The sequence below is a fragment of the Ylistrum balloti genome, unplaced genomic scaffold (genome assembly GCF_031769215.1).
Source record: "Ylistrum balloti isolate Yb309-2 unplaced genomic scaffold, AGI_CSIRO_Ybal_v1 Utg369754, whole genome shotgun sequence".
In the NCBI taxonomy this organism is placed as follows: domain Eukaryota; kingdom Metazoa; phylum Mollusca; class Bivalvia; order Pectinida; family Pectinidae; genus Ylistrum; species Ylistrum balloti.
In genome coordinates, this window is record NW_026781956.1 from 434,039 (window position 1) to 455,305 (window position 21,267).

A 21,267-nucleotide genomic window follows, 5' to 3' on the forward strand; every position below is an offset into this window, starting at 1 on the left:
AAAATTAATTATGCACACAGAGACAAGTCATAAACTTAACATAAGACTTAAATCTGCGTCCTGATATAACGAGCATTATCTGGCAATAATTTTTACATGTATCACAAATTTATACACATCGACTACCATAGAAGGTATTGAATGGACATATTTCCTCCATAGTGTCTCTATAGATAGAATAGACAAACCTGCTTCAGATTTTTAACAAGAGTAAATCTTGTCGTTTCGGTGACTGCACTTGCACTTTAACGTCACGTATTAATTAGCTGGAGGTTACATGAGGAACTGAGAAATTTATGGAATTTTTTTTTAAATGAAACATTGCAGTATACTTTCTAAATTACTAAATTGTCCTTCTGCGCACCGATGTTCTTGTCTGTTAGTTTAAGCACTCAACATTTCGCGAAGATTGCGAACGGACTTTTCCCTCTTGGATAGGTTTTTTTTTAGACATCTGACGACTTTTCCGGCAGGGTTGTGTAAATATACTGGACAAAATAAGTTAAGGATCATAAATTGTGACCATAATATCTTTAAAAATTCAAATCATGTATTGCCGGTAATTGCACTCGTAGTTTCTCCAATATGTACCTAAAGTCATGTCAAAGGTGAAAGCACGTGCATCTGAAGGTCTTGCCGTTCCCCTCTAGTTAACTATGGTGGTGTGAAAAACTGACTGGTCTATTACTACAGAGGAATCTTGCAGGTTTTGATTCTGTTACTTCTAAGCTAAAAAAAGTTGAATTTGGAAACATTTAATCAATTTGTAACGAAAACTTGAAAAACTAATCATGCGAAGACATTTAAATGATATGGAAGCCGCGCGAGCTATAGGGCTCCTTCAAGCTGGTCAAACTCAACGAAATGTGGCGGCACAGCTTCATGTTTCTCAGAGCGTGATTAGTAGGCTATGGAATCGCTATCAACAGACAAATAACGTCCGTCAACGCCCCAGATCTGGACGACCACGCTGTACGACAGCCCGACAGGACAGATTCATTTGCATCACGGCACGACGTCAGCGGTTTTTGAGTGCTCCTGTCTTGAATCTTCAGTTTCAGCGTGCTACAAATCTAAGGATTTCATCCCAGACAATCAGAAACAGACTCCATGCCTCTAATTTACGAGCTAGAAGACCAGCAGTCCGACCAATTTTATCCAGAGGTCATCGACAATTCAGACATCAATGGGCCACTCATCATTTGAATTGGCAATTATCATTGGAGAAATGTTATGTTCACAGATAGGTTTTGTGTTACTTCCATGATAGGAGGATATGGAGAACCCAAGGAGAGCGCTATGCAGACTGCTGTGTTGTCCAGCATGATCGCTTTGGTGGTGGGTCAGTGATGGTTTGGGCAGGGATCAGTGTTGACTTCCATACAGACCTCTACATCATAGACAATGGATCTTTAACAGCTGTTCGATACAGGGACGAGATTCTACACCCTATAGTAAGGCCCATTGCAGGAGTTGTTGGCCATGATTTTATTTTGATGGATGATAATGCTCGTCCTCACCGTGCTCGTGTGGTCAACGACTATCTTCAACGTGAAGCAATCGTTCGCATGGACTGGCCAAGTCGTTCTCCTGATCTGAACCCTATCGAGCATGCTTGGGACACCTTGCAACGCCGGGTTTCAGCTCGACCTAATCCGCCACAGAACCGCCAACAGCTTATGATTGCTCTGCAAGAGGAATGGCAGCGCATCCCACAGATCAGCCACCGACGACTAATAAGGAGCATGTGCAGACGTTGCAGGGCAGTTATTGATGTCAACGGAGGTCATACTGCCTATTAAACTGCCAATTGCAGTTTGATGAGTTTTCCTTGTCTACATGATTAACTTGCTCTACTTCCTCTTACACTTTGATTTCAAGGGTGCTGTTACTCAGGGTTATCTGCTCTTGGTAGCAATTACCACAAATGAATTTGTTTTGTGTAATTAAAGACTAAAATGAATGTTCTGTCATTAAAATTTAAAATATAATCATATTATTATTTGTATGTAAAACTGCACTGTTTCAAGTTTATGATCCTTAACTTATTTTGTTCAGTATAGTTATCAATGTTAACTTTACTTATTTTACAACAATCGTGAAACAAGTTATAACAACTTAAACTAATTACTCTTGTTGGTCTGGATACACGCGAAAGGTCTTACTGTTGTAGGAAACCGGAGTACCTGGAGAAACCCCACGTGGTCGGACCAGTGACCCCCTACCTTTTCACGTCTGTTCCGGGTGAAAGGCGAAAGTAAGTTACCTCTGCACCACCCCACCAAGATAGTTGACGAATCTCTCCTTGTTTATTCGGCTGTGTCCAACTTACTGATAGCTCTGTTTGGCCATGTTTTGCAGAGTTTCGCAAAGACCACTCTCTTTATATATATATATATATATATATATATATATATATATATATTAATATTTAGCATGTATTTTACTAAACTACATAGTTATCCTATTTTGCCTACATGTGGTGACTCAAGAGCTGTACGTATACCCCCTCATTGATCGATTTCAGTTCAATTTAAAATTGAATTTGAATTTATTGATATCTAACCAGAGTATGTGTGGTGTTGGTTTACTGCTGTCATTTTGTCCTTTGATAACCTAGCTGATTAGCTTTGGCGTCTGTATGTTTGACGGTATTGACATACTCTGATGATGCGCGCTATAGAGTATGCTTTAACAAGCACCACGTTGATTACATCCATATTTATTAAGATATCTGCTGGTTGAATTGCAACCTACTTCTATACAACACGTCTCCAAAACGTCGCATTAATCATAAGTGTCCGATTCTTAAATCACTGATTGCTCAACATTTACTCACATGAACAGATATCAATAACTTAATACAATGTGCTTGGCTTTGTTCATATACTTCAATACATGTACACGTAATTGCCTGTCTTTGATGCAGGTATAAAACCGTGTTAATGTGACCAATTTAGACAATGCAGTTTCAACATGTCTGGAATGTATTTGTGATCACCTGTGCACATGATAAAGTCAGTCTAAGGTCTAGATCTAGAATCTCTGGGGGCATCACCCTAAAGTTAGGAGTTTCTGCTGTTATTTATTTACAAGTCAAATTTTCAGGAGTTTCTGTAGACATCAGTCTAAAGTTTGGAGTTTCTGGGGCATCACGCTAAAGACTGTAGTTTCTGGGGGCATCAATCTAAAAGTTTGGAGCTTCTAGCGGCATCACTCTAAAGGCTGTAGGAGCAGGGGGCATCAGTCTATAGTTTAGAGTTTCTGGAGGCATCAGTCTATAGTTTGGAGTTTCTAGGGGCATCAATCTAAAGTCTGGAGTTTCTGGGGGCATCAGTCTATCGTTTGGAGTTTCTAGAGGCATCAGTCTAAAGTCTGGAGTTTCTAAGGGCATCAGTCTAAAGTCTGGAGTTTCTAAGGGCATCAGTCTAATGTCTGGAGTTTCTAAGGGCATCAGTCTAAAGTCTGGAGTTTCTGGGGGCATCAATCTAAAGTCTGCAGTTTCTGGGGGCATCAATCTAAAGTCTGGAGTTTCTGGGGGCATCAGTCTATCGTTTGGAGTTTCTAGAGGCATCAGTCTAAAGTCTGGAGTTTCTAAGGGCATCAGTCTAATGTCTGGAGTTTCTAGGGGCATCAGTCTAAAGTCTGGAGTTTCTGGGGGCATCAGTCTAAAGGTTAGAGTTTCTTGGGGCATCACTCTAAAGTTTTTTGAGTTTCTGGGTACATCAGTCAATCGTTTGGAGTTTCTAGGGGCATCATTCTAAAGTCTGGAGTGTCTAGGGGCATCAGTCTGTCGTTTGGAGTTTCTAGGGGCATCAGTCTATCGTTTGGAGTTTCTAGGGGCATCAATCTAAAGTCTGGAGTTTCTGGGGACATCACTCTAAAGGCTATAGTTTCTGGGGGCATCACTCTAAAGTCTGGAGTTTCTAGGGGCATCAGTCTAAAGGATGGAGTTTCTAGGGGCATCACTCTAAAGGTTGGAGTTTCTGAAGACAGCAGTCTAAACTTTTGAGATATCCATTGAAAGTTTAGAGTAGATTCACAAGCAGTTAATCTGATCACTGTGAATATCATTACAGGATGGTTACCGTAAGTCAAAGGTTTCCTGTCACCAAAGTGCATTGTTTAATAAAAATGAATTGTTCATCAAACTATACCAAAATTTCTCCAATTTTTTAATTGATTAATTAGATTTTTTTTAGTTTACTTAGCGTGATGGTAACATTTTTCCAGACAAAGCTGATTGTTTGGTAGTTAAGATAACCTTCTATTGGATGTGTTCTTAATTGCACCAAGGGAGCTTGTTGTCATTGTCATTGTGCTGTCTGAGTGTGTATTATTCCCGTGCTTCCAGGAAACGTTGAGAAATATTGGCAGACATCAGTTTTTATAAGTAGATGTTATTAACTAATGTTGTGTCAATAATTTGATATCTTCTGCCTATAATGGGGAATATCTCTTCACCTTGCTAAAAATAATTGTGATCATTTATCCATAATCACGATGAAGCCAATATCGATTGTACATTAAGAAGAAAGCACATTCATGCTGACAAGGCAGATTCATCAGATGGTCACCAATGTTTCAGCTTGCTGCAGACAGCTCAGTAGAGGGAGAATTAAGTCATTCAGCAAGTCAGTTAAACTGGTAGAGGGAGAATTCAGCTACTAAGTGAGTCAGTTAAACTGGTGGAGGGAGAATTCAGCTACTAAGTGAGTCAGTTAAACTGGTGGAGGGAGAATTCAGCTACTAAACGAGTCAGTTAAACTGGTGGAGGGAGAATTCAGCTACTAAGTGAGTCAGTTAAACTGGTGGAGGGAGAATTCAGCTACTAAGTGAGTCAGTTAAACTGGTGGAGGGAGAATTCAGCTACTAAGTGAGTCAGTTAAACTGGTGGAGGGAGAATTCAGCTACTAAACGAGTCAGTTAAACTGGTGGAGGGAGAATTCAGCTACTAAACGAGTCAGTTAAACTGGTGGAGGGAGAATTCAGCTACTAAGTGAGTCAGTTAAACTGGTGGAGGGAGAATTCAGCAGTTAAACTGGTGGAGGGAGAATTAAACGAGTCAGTTAAACTGGTGGAGGGAGAATTCAGCTACTAAGTGAGTCAGTTAAACTGGTGGAGGGAGAATTCAGCTACTAAGTGAGTCAGTTAAACTGGTGGAGGGAGAATTCAGCTACTAAGTGAGTCAGTTAAACTGGTGGAGGGAGAATTCAGCTACTAAGTGAGTCAGTTAAACTGGTGGAGGGAGAATTCAGCTACTAAGTGAGTCAGTTAAACTGGTGGAGGGAGAATTCAGCTACTAAACGAGTCAGTTAAACTGGTGGAGGGAGAATTCAGCTACTAAACGAGTCAGTTAAACTGGTGGAGGGAGAATTCAGCTACTAAACGAGTCAGTTAAACTGGTGGAGGGAGAATTCAGCTACTAAGTGAGTCAGTTAAACTGGTGGAGGGAGAATTCAGCTACTAAACGAGTCAGTTAAACTGGTGGAGGGAGAATTCAGCTACTAAGTGAGTCAGTTAAACTGGTGGAGGGAGAATTCAGCTACTACACGAGTCTGTTAAACTGGTGGAGGGAGAATTCAGCTACTAAGTGAGTCAGTTAAACTGGTGGAGGGAGAATTCAGCTACTAAACGAGTCAGTTAAACTGGTGGAGGGAGAATTAAACAGCTACTAAGTGAGTCAGTTAAACTGGTGGAGGGAGAATTCAGCTACTAAACGAGTCAGTTAAACTGGTGGAGGGAGAATTCAGCTACTAAGTGAGTCAGTTAAACTGTCAGTAAACTGGTGGAGGGAGAATTCAGCTACTAAGTGAGTCAGTTAAACTGGTGGAGGGAGAATTCAGCTACTAAGTGAGTCAGTTAAACTGGTGGAGGGAGAATTCAGCTACTAATCGAGTCAGTTAAACTGGTGGAGGGAGAATTCAGCTACTAAGTGAGTCAGTTAAACTGGTGGAGGGAGAATTCAGCTACTAAGTGAGTCAGTTAAACTGGTGGAGGGAGAATTCAGCTACTAAGTGAGTCAGTTAAACTGGTGGAGGGAGAATTCAGCTACTAAGTGAGTCAGTTAAACTGGTGGAGGGAGAATTCAGCTACTAAGTGAGTCAGTTAAACTGGTGGAGGGAGAATTCAGCTACTAAGTGAGTCAGTTAAACTGGTGGAGGGAGAATTACTAAGTGAGTCAGTTAAACTGGTGGAGGGAGAATTCAGCTACTAAGTGAGTCAGTTAAACTGGTGGAGGGAGAATTCAGCTACTAAGTGAGTCAGTTAAACTGGTGGAGGGAGAATTCAGCTACTAAGTGAGTCAGTTAAACTGGTGGAGGGAGAATTCAGCTACTAAGTGAGTCAGTTAAACTGGTGGAGGGAGAATTCAGCTACTAAGTGAGTCAGTTAAACTGGTGGAGGGAGAATTCAGCAGTTAAACTGGTGGAGGGAGAATTCAGCTGAGTCAGTTAAACTGGTGGAGGGAGAATTCAGCTACTAAGTGAGTCAGTTAAACTGGTGGAGGGAGAATTCAGCTACTAAGTGAGTCAGTTAAACTGGTGGAGGGAGGAGAAGTTAAACTGGTGGAGGGAGAAGCTACTCAGCTACTAAAGTGAGGTTAAACTGGTGGAGGGAGAATTCAGCTACTAAGTGAGTCAGTTAAACTGGTGGAGGGAGAATTCAGCTACAAAGTGAGTCAGTTAAACAGGTGGAGGAAGAATACAGCTACTAAGTGAGTCAGTTAAACTGGTGGAGAATTCAGCTAGAATGAGTCAGTTAAACTGGTGGAGGGAGAATTCAGCTACTAAGTGAGTCAGTTAAACTGGTGGAGGGAGAATTCAGCTACTAAGTGAGTCAGTTAAACTGGTGGAGGGAGAGCTACTAAGTGAGTCAGTTAAACTGGTGGAGGGAGAATTCAGCTACTAAGTGAGTCAGTTAAACTGGTGGAGGGAGAATTCAGCTACTAAGTGAGTCAGTTAAACTGGTGGAGGGAGAATTCAGCTACTAAGTGAGTCAGTTAAACTGGTGGAGGGAGAATTCAGCTACTAAACGAGTCAGTTAAACTGGTGGAGGGAGCACAAGTATGAACTCATCTCAAACTGAGGAATTCAGTTAAACTGGTGGAGGGAGAATTCAGCTACTAAGTGAGTCAGTTAAACTGGTGGAGGGAGAATTCAGCTACTAAACGAGTCAGTTAAACTGGTGGAGGGAGAATTCAGCTACTAAACGAGTCAGTTAAACTGGTAGAGGGAGAATTCAGCTACTAAGTGAGTCAGTTAAACTGGTGGAGGGAGAATTCAGCTACTAAGTGAGTCAGTTAAACTGGTGGAGGGAGAATTCAGCTACTAAGTGAGTCAGTTAAACTGGTGGAGGGAGAATTCAGCTACTAAGTGAGTCAGTTAAACTGGTAGAGGGAGAATTCAGCTACTAAACGAGTCAGTTAAACTGGAGGGAAATTTCATTCATTTGACAACCAAGCAAAACAGGTGGAAGAAAATTTCTGTCATTGAACAAATAAGTTCAACTGGTGGAGGGAAATCACAGTCTTTCAGCATTTCTAGTTACCTAGTACACATGGAGAGATCGAAATAACTCAGCATGGATTTAAAAAAAAAAAAAAATAAATAAATAAAATACACGACTTTAAAGAATAAGGAAAAAGATACAACCAAAATTTCTTTTTTTAAACTTTTATTATTGAAAATAGAGAATGAATTAACTAAACATTAGATAATTAAAAACATTATATCACATTTGTTTGAGCATTGTAAACCTTTTTTTTAATGTAAGAAAAGACAATCACATTAGGAACTTGATCATGTTAATGTTAGCTAGTTTATACAACCCTTCAAATATTGTTACATCCATGGCTCCAGGTACGTGTCTGAACCAAAACCACTAACTAGACCAACAAACACCACATGACTTTACACATGGTTTTCCTGTCATAGATTATACAATACAGTATCGTACATTTAACAACTGATGATGGACAATGTCCTGTTTCATAAAACAAAATGTATTGCATTATTCTTAACTACACAAATAAAAGCATTAGGGACACATGTTGTTTGTTATCCCGCTCAGTGTCCAGTGTCATGACAAGTAAACAGAGTGAGAAGTGAAATATAATCCTGACCATGTTTAGCTTTAATCTGACCAGAAAGGATACTTGTTAAAGAGTGACAACTGGAAACATTCTTACCATACCTTCCTTAATAATACATAAAAGAAAATGATTTACGATATATACAAAATACTTTAAAATAAGGACTCTCATATTTTCAGTATGAAAATATAGCACTGTAAATATAGATTTGATAATATTATATTGCAGATAAATAAAATATAATGAAAAAATAAACTATGGTATGTGTAACAATAACAAAAATGTGTCGCTGTATGATGTTGAAGGTCGATGGTACATGTATTACTACAATTGTATACATACAGATGTAACAGGTATATAACATTCTGCTACAAAACCAACATTATCATACAACCATAGACCAGCAACAGGAAAAATTCTATAATAGTTATATCCATCCTAAAATTATGATATAATAAAACTGACATGACTGCATTTAAACAAATGCCATTAAAACCTCAGTACTTTTTAACAGTCAAGGAAATAAGTTTTACAAATTTGTGTAGTTGACATCATTCAAGATTACAAAAAGGACCTGGCTTCCCTGGTCTTTCAAAATTGTTAATACTAACAATAAAATGGATGTTAATGAGGTAAGTAGGGCTACAGAGAATTTAAAATCTTTTGTTCGAAGAGGAATTCACAAAAATGTAAATATATAATTCATAAATGTATACTGGTAGGCGAAATTAAGTGAAAAACATGTAAAACAGCAATATGTAGTATCTGTATACATACAATACAATTACAAGGCCACTTTGTCACACACACTCTGTATCATGATTTGTAATATCAATAACACATATCTCACCTGTAAAACTGATTTACATAACCAACATTTTATCAGATATATATAATGTAATTTCAAAAGTAAATGATGTTTTATCACATTAGTTACAATGTAACTAGTAGGTATTAAATAACTCAAACATTTTCACATAAGTTACAGTGTAATTACACAAGTAACTAACATCAATTACATAATATGTTAATCACAATATACCTGTGTAAGTAACTGTAAAATTATATCACATAAGTTACAGCGTAATTACACAAGTAACTAACATCCATTACATAATATGTTAATCACAATATACCTGTGTAAGTAACTGTAAAATTATATATAAGTTCACATTACACAAGTAACTAACATCCATTACATAATATGTTAATCACAATATCCCTGTGTAAGTAACTGTAAAATTATAACAACTTTAAAAACCTTTTTCATTACATCAGTTACAATGTAATCAGTAGTAGGTAACTGTAAAATATAATCACATTAGTTACAATGTAATTATGTAAGTAACTAACAATAAACTACATTTGTTATAATGTAATTACATAAGTAACTAAGATTAAAAATACAATGTAATTACGAAAATAACTATCATTAAATCACATCAGTTACAATGTAATTATGAAAATAACTATCATTAAATCACATCAGTTACAATGTAATTACGAAAATAACTATCATTAAATCACAGTAGTTTCAATGTAATTGATGAAGTTGTTTTAATATGGTCTAATATGTATGGTAGTACAAAGCAGACAGAAATGTTTTTTATCAACATTTTTACATCATTTACCCAGGATAATGAAATCGTGGTGGTAAGGTGTTAAACTAATATTGAATTATACTACCCCGATCTTGCTAATGAAATAACATAAATTAATTTTGATATCATATGATGTATTCACTGTTCCCCACCACAATACAAAACTAGAAGGATACAGACACTGACTATACATATGTTGTGATTTCTAATCTCCAATGATACTCCAATAATACTGTCTACATCCATCAGCATTTTTCTATTCTCCAACAATTTCCAGAAGCATCTGTTTGTAATCGCCCTTACACTCGGACCGAATCAACTGGGACAAGCTCTTTTTGTGTCGCTGTTGTAGCCTTGTTTTGATGTCTCCTAGGTCCTTCTGTCCATGAAAAAACATCACAATCTATCAAAGGCATGTAACAAATTTCATAATGAGAATTTCTTATGACCATTTTTTTTATGTTAGATTATAATAATATACAGCCAAAGGTTATATAATTTACTTTGTAATGTAAAATTTCTAACTAAACCAATAAAAGGAATATGTAATATTTATCGGTAATGTAAGATATTTATAACTAAACTATAATGAATATGTAATATTTATCGGTAATGTAAGATATTTCTAACTAAACCAATAAAATGAATATGTAATATTTATCGGTAATGTAAGATATTTCTAAACCAATAAAAGGAATATGTAATATTTCCCGGTAATGTAAGATATTTCTAACTAAACCAATAAAATGAATATGTAATATTTATCGGTAATGTAAGATATTTCTAACTAAACTATAATGAATATGTAATATTTACCGGTAATGTAAGATATTTCTAACTAAACCAATAAAAGGAATATGTAATATTTATCGGTAATGTAAGATATTTCTAACTAAACCAATAAAATGAATATGTAATATTTATCGGTAATGTAAGATATTTCTAACTAAACCAATAAAAGGAATATGTAATATTTCCCGGTAATGTAAGATATTTCTAACTAAACCAATAAAATGAATATGTAATATTTATCGGTAATGTAAGATATTTCTAACTAAACCAATAAAAGGAATATGTAATATTTATCGGTAATGTAAGATATTTCTAACTAAACCAATAAAATGAATATGTAATATTTATCGGTAATGTAAGATATTTCTAACTAAACCAATAAAAGGAATATGTAATATTTATCGGTAATGTAAGATATTTATAACTAAACTATAATGAATATGTAATATTTATCGGTAATGTAAGATATTTCTAACTAAACCAATAAAATGAATATGTAATATTTCCCGGTAATGCAAGATATTTCTAACTAAACCAATAAAAGGAATATGTAATATTTATCGGTAATGTAAGATATTTCTAACTAAACCAATAAAAGGAATATGTAATATTTCCCGGTAATGTAAGATATTTCTAACTAAACTATAATGAATATGTAATATTTCCCGGTAATGTAAGATATTTCTAACTAAACCAATAAAATGAATATGTAATATTTCCCGGTAATGTAAGATATTTATAACTAAACTATAATGAATATGTAATATTTATCGGTAATGTAAGATATTTCTAACTAAACTATAATGAATATGTAATATTTATCGGTAATGTAAGATATTTCTAACTAAACCAATAAAAGGAATATGTAATATTTATCAGTAATGTAAGATATTTCTAACTAAACCAATAAAATGAATATGTAATATTTATCGGTAATGTAAGATATTTCTAAACCAATAAAAGGAATATGTAATATTTCCCGGTAATGTAAGATATTTCTAACTAAACCAATAAAATGAATATGTAATATTTATCGGTAATGTAAGATATTTCTAACTAAACTATAATGAATGTGTGATATTTAGCTAATTTACTGTCTCACAAAAACAGTGCTATATTGAGTTACTGAAGATTGTGTGGGAGTATAATTCACTCAGTGAACATTTTTACACTTCTTAGGTCCATTAAACATCACTGCTATAAAAACCTAGTTATTAAAATTCTCTGGTTTAAACCTTTTTGCTCTGAATTATTGACAGCATTCACTGTGATTAGGATCAATCAGCAGTGATAATTTACCTCAGCGTGCGATACTGTCATGCGAATCAGCATGTTATCATTGACACCCATACTGCTGAAACAGGAATTCAACTTCTCAGCATAGAAGTCATGCGGGTCCTGCACTGCCATAGCTGGAAAACAAAACAATTTCACCTTTGAGAATGATTACCAAAAAAACACTTTGAAGGCAGGCTACAAAATTCTGACACTAGAATTTCCATGAATAATAATTCTACAATTTAACAATAAAAGAAAAATAAATGTTATTACTACTACCAAGAGATGTATAATATACCAGTTATTTCTTCTAACACACTGTCACATTAACAATGGTGTGACATTTCATTCTCTGTGACCGAATTTCCAGGTACTTACCCAGAGAAATGTACCCATCCTCGTCCTCACCTAAACCAGCTGTAATCAGTCCAGCAAAGATGTCCTGTCCTGCTAACTGTCAACAAAAAATTCACCCTCAGGAATAATTGGTATAATTTCAAGGTGCTATACTTATGATGATCTGATAAAAGGAAAACATGTCATATCAAAATGAACATAGTTTTCACAGGTTGTGTATATACATGTTCTTATGCTACATCTACATTACAGTGTGTGTTTTAAGTGTTTGTTCAGTGCCTCACCAGTATCACAAGTAGCATAGATCAGACAAGCACAAGCACATCAGCATTACATTTTCATTTTGTCATTTTGAGTTCAGTTATAAAAAAATTCTGCTGTAGGTGAACAGGAAAACTCTTCTAACCACAACTCACTGTACTTACCCTTTCATACTCCTGGAATGCAGCTTTCACTTGAACATGACTTGACTTGACCATAAGGTTGATAAAAGTTTCACCTTTGGGATGAACAGCCTTACCATCCTGGAAGATCAATAATACTGCTGAGGTAGGAAACAGATGTATAATGAATTAACATCAAGGAATACCTATAAAAGGTATTCAGAAATACCACTTGTTTACAAAACACATTAACCCTGGTTTTTATCTTGTATATATATATAAGTGTGTGTGTGGAGGAGAGAGGGTGTGTGTGTGTATGTGTGTGAGGGTGATGTTGTATGTGTGCATATATATATTTGAAGCAGACTGACCTTAAGAAGCATCTTGGCCTCTTGCTGTGCCCGTGCCTGGTTGACAGGTCCAGTCTCCCTATCACCTGACCAAACTGCCACCAACAAATCTGCGAAGTCTGAGTTAGCATCCTCCTTCCTGAGATCACTTTCCACATCAGTCTTGTATGCTGTCAACAACAAAACAGCCAGAAAGATTTCACTCTGATCTGAATCTAGCTTTTGTATTGCTATAATATGCATACATGTATCTCTTTGGTGTGACTATTTTCTATCAGTAAAACATTAATTGTCAGGACTAGCCAATCAGAACAAGCATCAGGTTAATATTAAGTTGCTGCACATTTTGTGAATTTATTTCTGGGAAGGCAAGAGTCACACAGAAAATTGCACTTCTGTTTTCTCTCTAAAATTGCAAGGAGTCAACATCATGCAGTCAAAAAAACATAGACAAAGCTTATCAAAACCAAGAGGCCCATGAGCCTTCATACTCATCTGACTATAAAGGCATATATATGATATCATCTGAATCAATTTAGCAGTCTATCGCCCAATTATAATACAGAACCAATATCTATAGTCATGAACTTTTGGTTATTAAGAAGCCCTTTGAAGATTTCAACATGTTTGACCCCCTGTTACCTTAAAAATGGGTCAAGGTCATTTATTTGGACAAATTTGGTAGTCTTTCATTCCTTCAGGCCCTAAATCAGCACCCTTGGCTTTTTGGTAATTGAAAAGAAGTTGGTTACAGATTTTAACATATTTTCCCCCTGTGACCTTGAAAATAGGTCAAGGTTATTCATTTGAACAAACCTCAATAGCCCTTTGTCCTTGCATGGTTACCGAGAAGACATTGTTTGAATTGAAAGTTAACACATGGCAACAATTGATAAAACATGCCAAACAACCTAAAATAAACTTTCAACTACATGGTATAAGAAGTGATGATCTAAGAAAGGACTAATTGTATTGGTGAAGCTGGAATTAACAAATGTAGTATCCTAAACAGAGAAGCAGGTTGGAAGGACTTATGAGAAGAGGAGATCCTGCTAGAACTCCATAAATCTACAGGAAGTGATAAACAATACGGTTACTTCTGACCTGTCAATGAAGATTTGTGATAAACAACACTTCCATAAAGAACATAACCCAATCTCAGACAATCACGGTCTTACAAGGAATTCTATGAATAAATTAATAATAAATCAAGGTGAGCAGTCAAGATATAGGAAATTGGTTCTAAAACGATGTTTATATGGCTTGTTAGCTGACAATAGAATGGTGCTTTGGTAAGGAAATGTTGTCACAATGATGTTTTATAATGATACAGTTTGTAAGCCAGACGTTATCTCTGCGTTCTAGTTAGTCTCCTTCCTCACCACCTTACTGAAGCAAGAACAACTTTAACCCTAAGCAATATTGGCATGTTCTCCAACACAAAATAACTGGTATGGGTATACTTTTGTTAGATAAAATGAGTTTTTGCCTGAGTTTTTCAATTCACAAATTATGTAAGTAGAAGTATATTTTCAGCTCCAAAAAGTACCTGCAAAAATTACATGTGCACATTACTTGGATCTTTAAGGTACCCAGATATCACCATTCCAAACCAGGACAAAACCAAGATTTTCACAATTGCCAGGCCTTGACCATCACAGATCATGACGTATGTGTATATACAATCCAGGGTAGAAACTAATACTTAAACAAGTGTCTTTGCCTAAACCAATTTATGGCTTTAGTGTATATACATATACAAAATATCAGGATACCAAAACACAAGCTATACTGATGGTCTGCAGTATGTGAAAACTATCATTAGAACAGATTTCTAATGTAAGTGATATTTCATAGGATGTTTACTACAGTTTATGTTGGAAATTAATCAGAAATAAAGCTGATTATGTCGTCAGTGAAGTTATTTATTGATGTTGCTGACCACAATTCTATTTCCCTTCATCAGCAGCTGCTGGCACACACAGGGCAGCTACAAAAAAGCAGGGACTAATCATCTATAATTGTAGTGGTCTTGTCTGTCCTTGAGTCAACCACAATTGTCTATAATCAACAATTGCTCTATCTCTGCTGACACAGAAGACACACAAATTTTGTCTCCAATCTATCGACTTACCAAAGAATGAAATTTTACCCGCATCCATTAGTTTCACATAAAACTGCGTATAATGGATTTTTTTGTGTGTGAGAAACTCTATTGAAATCCTCTGGGTAAATCAAGAAAACTTGATTATAAATGTTGCTAAAAGCAGTTTATCATCTTTCCTGTTATTTTAAGGAGAAAACTCCATGTAACCAACCTTTTTTGTAATGATCAGCGATTGCCTTCTTTTCCTGAAAAAAAAAAATACATCATAATGAGGAAATGTGGAAATGTTTCTGTAGGATATGGCTACATTTAAGGAAATTTACTGCCAGTAAATATACATATTAATATCCCTGGGAGAGAAACCTCAACTGTAAACACATTTAGAAGGCTTAGACAGAAGTGAAACATCTATTTCAAGCCACATAGAGAACAAAACACATCAAGCGAAAACTATATATCAAGTGTGAGATGTCAAGGGCAAAGTGATGCTATAGATGTCTAACTAGCTCTGACAAACACTGCATAAATTCACAAAAAATGTCAAAATCAATTTGTTTTCATCCTCATTACATAGAAGTACAGTATAGAACTAGGATAATGACTCTGGTGTTTTACCTTCTACACTGAACCCAAATATAGCAAATACCTATGCCTCTAGGACAGACAATTCCATAACTCCAACATAACAATTAAGAATTGAATGGCATATCTTGCCTATTGATGACAATTTAGGTCCAACAGAAAATATTCTCTGTATCTGGTGACAGTTCCTTACAGGTCTCTATATATGGTAACATTTCTCTCTACCTGGTGTCCTCTATATAGATGGTTCTCTATATCTAGTGACAGCTCTCTATATCTGGTGACAGTCCTATATATCTGGTGACAGTTCTCTATATCTGGTGACAGTCCTATATATCTGGTAACAGTCCTATATATCTGTTGACAGTCCTATATATCTGGTGACAGTCCTATATATCTGGTGACAGTTCTCTATATCTGGTGACAGTTCTCTATATCTGGTGACAGTCCTATATATCTGGTGACAGTTCTCTATATCTGGTGACAGTCCTCTATATCTAGTGACAGTTCTCTACATCTGGTGAATGTCCTCTATATCTGACTAAAGATTGCCTTAAGATACCTTGATTCTAGTCACTAACATGTTAATCACTTTCAACAGTGATACCCTTATATGAAATACTGACATGTTTGTCACTGATATGTTTGTTATTGTTGAAATTGATAGCCTGATAGTCACTTAAATGCTTGTTACTGTTAACAGTGACACAATGATTTGAGTCAATGACATGATTGTGACCGTCAACAGTTGTACCATGATCAGCCATTGATATGTTTGTCATTGTTGAAAGAGATAGCCTGATTAAGTCACTAACATGTCTGTTACCTTGGATTATGGTATCCTGTTGAAAGTGACAACCCAAATTAAGTAACTGACTTGTATGCCAAGGTTGCTGACAGTGATATTCTGGTCAAAGTCACTGACCTATTTGTCACTGTCGACAGTGATGTCCTGATCTGAGTCAATGACATGTTTGTCACTGTCAACAGTGATACCCTGAACCAAGTCACTGACCTGTTTGTCCCTGGTGACAATGATACCAAGCATTGTACCATCTCGTGTGCCCATCCCATCCAAGGCTTCATGTACACTGTGAGCATCATACTCTGCTGGGGTCTGTAATAGTCCCAGCAGGATTTCCTCGTAGTCTCCTTGTAACACCCTCTCTAGATCCTTTTGAAGGTCCTGTTGCCAAAAGAATTTTAACATTCAATTTCAAAGTATTTAAATTTTTCACCAATTCTGTTACCATATTAACTCTCTAAAGCAATATCAAGAAAGAGACTCTGTTATTTTCCCTATCTGAAGATAACAGATGAAAATGGACAGGCTTAACAAAGGCTGAACTGGATTTTTTTTTTTAGTCTTAGTGGATACTATATATGAAATGCCCTGTTTTCAGAGTGTTAAAAAGGCTGAAATCAACCAGTGGGCTGAAGGTCTTCATCTCTAATAACCTGAGTATTTTGATGTGAAACTGTTTTTTGTTTTTTTTTATTTTCATGCAGATGTTATTACACTAATGACAAAACTTTCAATATGGAGCAGTTTGAAGGTACCTTGCAAACTTGGAAATAATATTAGTATATTTCTATGTCATATGACAAGGCCTTTGATGTAGATCTAACAACCTTCTAGACATGTCTACAGTATGACATGATATGATATTATTGTCAGGCAGTCACTTTCTTTTGCTCATCTTTTGCTCTTGTATCAATTTTGAATTTGATTGTTGTTACCAAGCCTTTCATATTGTTTAAATTCATAGACTTTTTTCTCCACAGCTTAAACTAGCAAGTCTTAAATTAACTAGAACGGCCTTCCCTAAGGTCACATATACCTCCAGCAGGTGCTTGCTAAACAATCAATAAGAGGTCTCCAGTTAGTCAATGGTAGAGGTGATAAAAGGAAGAAATGCATTACAATGCATCAGTTTATCGATACAGCCATTGGCAAGGAATATATAGTTCAACCAAACACTGTTGCTTAAGTTTAGTAACAAAGGTAGCTGTTACATTGAGCTAGTAATTTATCACAGATTTACCAGACATGACTTGATCAACCACAGAATATAGTCTCTGTAACCATAGAAACTATCATTGAAAAATTGAAATGAAATTGAAATGTAAATTTTTAATGAAATTAATTTAGTTTATACGTTTGAGAGGAGAAGGTTATAATGGTTACAGGTTTTTCATTTCCTTGGCTAATGATTCCTATTGCTTGGCATGTTTTACCATATGCCTGTTCAGAGGTCTGTGGTCTTACAATCCCACTTCAATGAAATAAGAACCTAAAGCTATCTATAAACTTATGTCTTCATGAATTAAAAAATTCAGAGTTGTTGCATATACTGAAGTTGGGGTGCCTTTCTTTATGTCTTTTGGATTTTGACAAACTGTAAATTTCATACATCTAGTTTGTACTTGGTTCATGATGCTACAGCTCAGCCCAGGAATTTGGTAAGCTAACAGTACAGGCAACTAAACCTCTTTACTTGTCATTGCTACCTTTAAGTTGACATATTTGCTGAACAAGCAACAAAGAGCAATAGAACTCTAAAGTCTCTACTGATTTTAATCACGATGCAAGAGCATGGCATTTCAGGGTCACAGAGTACAAAAAAGGTTCTCAACACTAATAGCTTGTGCTGTACTGACTGGGGACAATGTTTGGATGTGATTTATCCTGACAAATTGCTTTCCTGCTGTGTGTAAATGAGGTAGCTCTATCCACAATTAACATCAAACATCTCCTGGTCATTCTCCTTTACAAATAAAAAACCAGGTTCTAACAGTACCTGTCACAGCCCTCTTGAGACCATTCAATCTACACACCCACTCTGGCAACAAGACAAGAGATATGTGACATATACTAACAGCACTATTTGGAATACTGACAGGTGATAAAAGCAAATTATCATTAATTACTGTTTAGTTTTATTCTTTGGATTTCCACTTCACATCAGAAATGTAAAAACATTCAGTCACCTTAAGTCTAATAGAATTTAAAATTTCAGAACACATGATGATATCATTGGATTGCAAAATATGCTTATAATATTTTTCAACACAAGTCTTTAGCTATTGGTAACATTAGAAAAGTCTACTTGGTGCATTGCTTAAGTATGTGTTACCTTTTTAAATCCTTAAAAAACTATGGCATACTATAACACAGTACTTAAAACTCGCATCTCCTTTCAAGCTTAATACAATTCTGGACAACCCTAGGATTGGTTTGCAGATATTGTAACAAGTTGCTTCGTCAGAAAGTTAGGTAAGGAACTCGTGTATCATAGAGATTTATTATTTATTTTTGTAAAATTTTGAAGTCTATGTGCCTTTTGAAAAATGAGAATTTCAGGAAGAAAGGGTTTAAATTCTAAGTTTTTAAGGAATCTTGAACAGAAATAGCATGTTTCTCTGCATGAACTATATATATAAACACGGTAAGTGAAATAATGAAATAAATATAATGATAAAAACAAACCAAAGTAAGAGAAGTAGTTATACAATAATGACATGGTTTCTGCTCAGTCTGACCTGTTTGAACTTGCTGCTGTACAACTTCCTAATTTGTTGCCTCTGGGCGTTACAACGCTGGGTGAGGATCTCCATGATCTGTGCCTCGTCTGTACCGTACTTCCCCACCGCATCATGTAGTTTGTCACAGTCATCATCAGGATGGAAGGACTTGCTTGGCTTCACAGTGCCACTTATATTTTTCTTCATCATCTCTTTCTCCTTCTTAAGTCCTTTCTCTCTTTCCCTTGCCTCCTTTTCTTTCTCGCGTGCAATCTCCTGTCCTTGACGCTGACTGACAACTTCTGCTGTAATACGCTGACTGGGAGCAGCCAGGGGGTTACGAGGTGTGTTGGCTTCTTCCTCCTTTGTTTGTGAAAGTGGAGGACGTTTGATAGGGCGTTTAGCAGCTCCCACAGGCACAGGTGGTTTGCTCTAAAGAAAGAAATCAACTTTACATTGCCATATTATCACATTGATGTAATTAATACAGATGTTTTCCTATTTTCTGATAAAAAAATTTCTGGTTTTCACAGTAATGAATATAAAGTCATCAATGAAATATAGCTCGGGTTTTTTTATACAAAATTTGACTGTAGTTCTAAAGAGAGCATTCAATACTCTGCTTGACAGGTCTCATTTGGTCCTGTCCCTAATTATTTTGGCCTAATTGATGTGAAATGGAAGCCATTTGTAAAATTTTGGATTGAAAACAAACCAGACACTATTGCGCATCACCATGTACAATATTAGTATATTCAAGAAAATCACTGAAAACAAATGTAACTAGAACTGTCGCCTAGATGGCTGACCAATACCCCCCGCACACTGCAACGAGTCAATGGATAAGTTAAAGTGTTATTCTGAGAGTAATTGACATATTCTGCATGTGCCTGCATTTCTGGAAATCAGAAGGGGTGGAATACATGCTGTTCATGATCAAGAGAGTCTTGCAATACTTACATCTTTATTGAAGTAATATTTTCCACTGAAGGGCCACAGAGACAAAAAAAATGGTCACTATAATAAGTGGGTACTACATCAATCTCAAACTCATCTGGCAATCGGTTGATAATCAGAGGCCAGGATTGTGTTTCCGCGGTAACAGTTTGGGAAACGTCTAATATGTCCAATTATTGGCCTTACTGAATTACATCTTTTTACTAAGTTTGAATACAATCGGTCAAATAACTGACACATGATTCCTGTAAAGTTTCATCAAAATCGGTTCACAGGTTTAGGAGGAGTTAGCCAGACAAAATATGTCTACAGACAGACGGACAACCTGATTCCAGTATACCCCCCCTAACTTCGTTGCGGGGGGTATAATTAATAGACTAGCATCAGCATATTTGATGTGGGAGCTTGATTACTTTAATGTAGCATATTATCATACTGTAACAAAAGGAAAACCATCACTACTGTACACCAAATCTTTACCACTGTACACCAAACCATCACCACTGTACAACAAACCATCACCACTGTACAACAAACCATCACTACTGTACACCAAACCATCACCACTGTACACCAAACCATCACCACTGTACAACAAACCATCACTACTGTACACCAAACCTTCACCACTGTACACCAAACCATCACTACTCCCATCACTACTGTACACCAAACCATCACCACTGTACACCAAACCATCACCATTGTACACCAAACCATCACTACTCCCATCACTACTGTACACCAAACCATCACCATTGTATACCAAACCATCACTACTGTACACCAAATCTTCACCACTGTACACCAAATCTTCACCACTGTACACCAAACCATCACTACTGTACACCAAACCATCACTACTGTACACCAAACCATCACCATTGTACACCAAACCATCACTACTCCCATCACTACTGTACACCAAACCATCACCATTGTATACCAAACCATCACTACTGTACACCAAACCATCACCATTGTATACCAAACCATCACTACTGTACACCAAACCATCACCATTGTATACCAAACCATCACTACTGTACACCAAATCTTCACCACTGTACACCAAACCTTCACCACTGTACACCAAACCATCACTACTGTACACCAAACCATCAATACTGTACACCAAACCATCACTACTGTACACCAAACCATCACCACTGTACACCAAACCATCACTACTGTACACCAAACCATCACCATTGTACACCAAATCTTCACCACTGTACACCAA

General features: G+C 36.3%; 2 protein-coding genes across 2 annotated transcripts in view; both read right to left on the minus strand.

Annotated features, from left to right (window-relative positions):
• Positions 1–3,187: 3,187 nt before the first annotated feature.
• LOC132543359 (proline-rich protein 36-like) lies at positions 3,188–3,694 on the minus strand. Its single transcript, XM_060206851.1, has one exon. It carries the CDS (start codon positions 3,692–3,694, stop codon positions 3,188–3,190), a length of 507 nt encoding a protein of 168 aa, XP_060062834.1.
• A 6,255-nt stretch (positions 3,695–9,949) lies between these two features.
• LOC132543360 (uncharacterized) overlaps positions 9,950–21,267 on the minus strand; it is an 81,249-nt gene continuing 69,931 nt past the window's right edge. The window contains exons 20-27 of the mRNA XM_060206852.1: positions 19,086–19,499; positions 16,558–16,728; positions 15,172–15,205; positions 12,875–13,023; positions 12,546–12,644; positions 12,142–12,217; positions 11,785–11,897; positions 9,950–10,072 (exon numbers count right to left, since the gene is read on the minus strand). Coding sequence (XP_060062835.1) covers positions 9,950–10,072; positions 11,785–11,897; positions 12,142–12,217; positions 12,546–12,644; positions 12,875–13,023; positions 15,172–15,205; positions 16,558–16,728; positions 19,086–19,499 — 1,179 coding nt within the window. The remainder of the gene's footprint in view (positions 10,073–11,784; positions 11,898–12,141; positions 12,218–12,545; positions 12,645–12,874; positions 13,024–15,171; positions 15,206–16,557; positions 16,729–19,085; positions 19,500–21,267) is intronic.

Bases quoted from the DNA above. Each gene is read 5' to 3' on its own strand.
- LOC132543359 (XM_060206851.1), bottom strand. From the start codon at position 3,694: ATGCCCCAAGAAACTCTAACCTTTAGACTGATGCCCCCAGAAACTCCA.